This window comes from Populus euphratica, unplaced genomic scaffold (genome assembly GCF_000495115.2).
Source record: "Populus euphratica unplaced genomic scaffold, PopEup_1.0 scaffold518.1, whole genome shotgun sequence".
Taxonomy (NCBI): Eukaryota; Viridiplantae; Streptophyta; class Magnoliopsida; order Malpighiales; family Salicaceae; genus Populus; species Populus euphratica.
Window position 1 is genome coordinate 90,000 of NW_011500219.1, and position 4,750 is coordinate 94,749.

The window sequence follows — 4,750 nt, forward strand, 5'->3', positions numbered from 1 at the left end:
TGAAGTAAGTAGAGAGAGGAAGGCGTGAAAAGAAGAACTTGGGGTCTCCCCTCCAGAGCTCGAATGATCACTCGGGCGAGGATTATTTTTGCTGTTTAGTTTTTGCATGCTCCTTATACCAAATCTGGACGAGCCCATATATATCTCAGAGTTCGCCCCTTCCAGCCCAATGAGGAGAAGGTTACCGTCATAGCTTTAAAGGAGCCTTATTTTATCTGCTTTGAGAAGAGGAGAAGGTTACTGTAACCGTACCCAAGGCTACACCATTTCTTTCATCTTTGAAATCGGATTTATCTCATCATGAGGTGAAACATGCCGCATTATACACACACTAGAGGCATATGCACGACAAATGCCACTAAAAAGTTAGGTGCTGGAGGCAAACTATCTGGGATGTAATGTCGTCATTTACAGACAAAAAGGAACCTTCCATTCCCATACCAAATGATATATCAATTCATGCACAAGTCAGTTCTGCATTGCTAGAAAATATATATTAATTCTGAAGATAAATGATTCAGAAAGCTCTGATCCATTTTGTATACAGGACGGGACCTTGTCGGCATTAATTCAACTTGAAACGTAACTTAATCTGCTCGCAGCATCCATATATAGTTATATAACTAAATCATGAGAAGTCTTTATCTTATCTTTGCTTTATATTCAAGTCTCATGCTAGGTTTTGCATCACCATAGTTATAATAACATTTCCCTCATCTTTTTATTCTTTTGACAGCAATAATTAAATATGATAACTCCCCCTTGCTTTATCTTTAGACATTATTGGCTAATAGGAAATTAAGGTGGAGTTATGATTGATTATATAGTCTTGGAAGCAAACCCTAAATGGGGTGTAACTAACTAATACATAGTCGTGATATGTACAATGAAAGCAAGCTGACTTGATTGCTTTATCTCATCTAATTTTTTATTGAACGTCACTAGAAGAAACGATCATTTTCCACAAACATTTGGAGGCATGCACAGAATAATTTCCATGTATTTATAATCAATTTATGGTGCCAGCCCAGCTTTACTTATCCCACTAGCAACAACAACTTCCACTCCTGACTTTAAGAGCTGTATACATGTAATGATATATAGTTAATGCACTTACCGGCTGATCTCTTGATCATCTTGTCCTTGTCTACACAAGCTTTTATATGTATGGTGTCTTCTCAAGAAGAATATATCAGTGCTCGAAAAGCAATGATGAAATTGCAACATTTCGTAAGATACATCTACATACAAGAAATATCTGGTCATCAATTAGTGCAGTACTCTCCTGATCACCTTTGTCCTATACCTAATTGAAGCTATACATATATAAACTTGCTAAATCTCTTGATGAAAGGCGCCGGTAGAATACAAAGGTTGAGAGAGAACAATATTTGAAGGGTGCTTATATAGCAAAGCTCTCTCAATTTGAATGAAGAAAGAAAATTGAATATATATATATATATATATATTGGGGAATAACCACTTACTCAACTTTGGAAATCAAGAGAAGGGCAGGCTGAAACATCTCTCATCAACTCTTCCAAGTCCCACTCCCCCACTTTTAACTCTTCTCCGTGCCAAAAATTCCCCATCTCAGCAGCTGCGTTATCTGTCTTGTTATGATCAGTACTAGTGCTATTGCAGTTTTTGTTAAGACTACTGATCACGTAGCTACTATATGGGTGCTTGTCAGTGCTATCATCCTGTATAGTTTGGCTTTTTGCATTTTCCTCCATGCAGCTTACACTCTCTAAAGGAGGAATCCCAACATTAACACCTCCAAAGATCCCTTCCGGCCCATACAACCCATGATCAGAACTGTTCACTCCAACTTGATGAGTCATGCATGGTGGTGCACCATTGAATTCGTATCCACTTGCACTACCAATATACATGTTTAGGCCATGATCATGATCATGCATAGGTAATAATGGGTCCATCATGGTATTTAGAATCATTGCTTGCATGGAGGTTTCCAACGATGATGAAGATGACAGTGACGGATCCATGTTCATGGGCAAAATGCCTTGCTCTTGCATGGTCATGAACCCTCCCATGACTTCTTTGCTAGGCTCCGAGGATGAATCACTTGTGTTTGGTGATGCGTTGGATGACTGCAGGCTTTTTAGTCTTTTCTTTATTGTTGAATTCCAAAAGTTCTTGATTTCATTGTCGGTTCTTCCTGGCAAGCGAGCCGCTATTTGAGACCACCTTTGAAATTGAGGAAAAGAAATTACAAGTTCAACAGTTTAGTTAATTTCAACTAACGTGTTATTAATTTTTCTACTCGTGCATGATTTGAATGGATAGCCGGGATGCTTGAATCCTAAAAAAAAAGAACAGTTATAGATGTAGTGTCTTCAACTCTATAAAGACAAATAAAGACTAGAAGAGGGATGTCTTTGTCATGAGCTTAATTATATTCTTCCATAATATAACAAGGGATTTGACTATCCCTTCATGTTACTCCTAACATGATCTAATTAAGCAGCAGAGCTGACTAATCTTCGTATGTCTCACAAATAATCAAAATATGACAGCTAATTAATCTGTGTATGCTTGTCCAACATACCGCGTAGAGGGGGAGAAAAAAGAAACGCTCAAGTTGTTTATGCTGTACGTACTGTATGAACTTTCTCGATTGATTTGATTGCATTTATCATTGCATTTATCTTGCATGCCTATAAGGATAGAGGTTTATGCGTGAAGGCTTGAGTTAGTGGGGAGAAACTAGGATATTTCTCCGTGATTTGTAGCCATTCTCCACTATTTTTTATTAGATTTAAAGAATTGATCAAAGAAAAAGGAGGACTTAATTTGTATTCGATCCATTAGGCAGAACAAGACACACACACACACACACACACACACACACTTTTGCCACATCGGTCTCCTTACATCGTCATATTATTATTGATGACATGTTTTTCCTTTCACAGGCGTATCTTATGGGATTAATAACAGCTTTTTGTTCATAGCTTCATTTTGGTCATGAATTAGCAATACAGTTTGCAAAAACTCCAATACCCTTATCTTTGTAGAGAATGTAACTAGAAAAAATCTCCTATAAACTTCTTATATATAGATATATGTATTTATTTGAACCTACGTACCCACTAGTTAAAACCATGTTCATGCATTCATTCAATATTTAAAAAGAAGTAGATAAGGGAGAAGGAATCTTTTTAACAGAATTCGAAAGAGATCAGAAACAATATAATAATTAACATACATAGAAATTAAGGGTATAAGGTCAATAAGCAAGTGAATATAAAAGCAAGTCGTGATATAAAGTGATTAGGGATATAAGCAAATTAATACCTATTGCCAAGAAGGGAATGCAGATGGATGGTCATCTCTTCCTCCTGGGGTGAAAATGCACCTCTCTTGAGATCAGGCCTCAAGTAATTAATCCATCGAAGCCGGCAACTCTTGCCACACCTCTGCAAACCAGCATTCCTTGCTACATCACTCCAACAACCTTGTCCATTGTTTAGTATGTAGTTCATGAGCTTGTCGTCTTCCTCCGGTGACCACAAGCCCTTTTTGAACTTGTTACTTATATCGTTGTTCTTCCCAGAGGCCTCTGGCTTCCTCATTTTGAGAGCCTTTGGATCCCTGTCACTAGAAAGGTTATCTATATATATCTCTTCCCAACTGGTTTGATGTAAATCAGTTAAGGCTTTATAGAATGGCAGATTATGAGAAAGAGAGAGAGGAGCTTGGCAGAGTGGGCATGCCGATCATGATGGTGATGATGGTTGTGGGTATTGCTTAGAATATAGGAAAGAGAGCGAGAGAGAGAGAGACAGGGGGGTTGGTTGATGAAAGAGTCTGAGCAGTAAAACGGTTTGGAGAGGGACTGCGGGGGAAAATGAGGGAGGTGTTTATCTTGTCTTTGACTGCGTGATCTTCTTGTCCTTTTCCTTTACATTTTTCTTCACTCCAAGGTAATCACCATACATTGTACCGTAAGATAGACTGAAGCCAGAACACCCACGCACGGAAGGGAGGCAAAAAAAGGGTTTGTTTCATAACCAAGCCAAGATACTTGCTTCCACTTCACATAATCTCTAGCCATTCTCTCCCTGCCCAGCATCCACACGTGTAATTGAAGACAGTGAATAGAATAAGAGAATTATTTTGCATAAACACACGGGAAATGCTCAATGGACCACATAATCAATATGCATCTTTATTGGTGATCAGAAGTTGAGGCCTCAGTTCATCAAAAGGCATGCTAGAGTAGAAAAGACTCAACATTTGAAATACAAACTTCTAATTATTTTCATGTGAGAAAGGTTAGGAAAGGAGAGAGATGACATTTTCAATCACCATCTTATATATAAATGTTAAAATACTCACAGTAGTATAAATCGCTAAGTTGCATATATCTGAAACCTTCAGACCATTTTTCCATCCATGGAAACCATTTAAAAGTAGTTATCTACCTACCCCGACCTGTGATTCACGATTTTCCTTTCTGTTGGGTAGCTTATTCTCGAGTTTGTACAGAAAATTAATCAAGCTAGCACGTTACTAACATGATGACTAATCAGTGACTGTGAATTTATTTATTTATTAAAAAAAAATATCAAAATAATACGAATATTTTTTTAAATAAAATCTAAAATTATAATCGAGGTTAATAAACTCAATTAATTTAATAACATGATTAAAAAATAAGATATATACAACAAATTAAAAAAAAAGACAATAATGATTCAATGCAAAAAATAAACACTTTCCA

The 4,750-nt window shown here is 37.0% G+C and overlaps 1 protein-coding gene across 2 annotated transcripts; it reads right to left on the reverse strand.

The window, feature by feature from the left end:
- Nucleotides 1-976: 976 nt before the first annotated feature.
- On the reverse strand, nucleotides 977-3,847 carry LOC105112264 (transcription factor MYB46-like). Of its 2 annotated transcripts, XM_011007898.1 has the most exons (3): nucleotides 3,322-3,847; nucleotides 1,705-2,211; nucleotides 977-1,665 (listed from the first exon to the last, which is right to left on the reverse strand). In XM_011007898.1, exons 1-3 carry the CDS (start codon nucleotides 3,597-3,599, stop codon nucleotides 1,488-1,490), a joined length of 963 nt encoding a protein of 320 aa, XP_011006200.1. In that variant the 5' UTR covers nucleotides 3,600-3,847; the 3' UTR covers nucleotides 977-1,487. The 2 variants fall into 2 exon arrangements, with proteins under 2 accessions (XP_011006200.1, XP_011006199.1); XM_011007897.1 differs by having other exon boundaries at nucleotides 977-2,211; nucleotides 3,322-3,843.
- Between the last annotated feature and the right edge of the window lie 903 nt (nucleotides 3,848-4,750).

Excerpts from the sequence above, each read along its gene's own strand:
- LOC105112264 (XM_011007897.1), bottom strand. The coding sequence starts at position 3,599 with ATGAGGAAGCCAGAGGCCTCTGGGAAGAACAACGATATAAGTAACAAG. Across the intron at positions 2,212-3,321 it reads CATTCCCTTCTTGGCAATAG|GTGGTCTCAAATAGCGGCTC; the intron begins GTATTAATTTGC and ends TCAATTTCAAAG.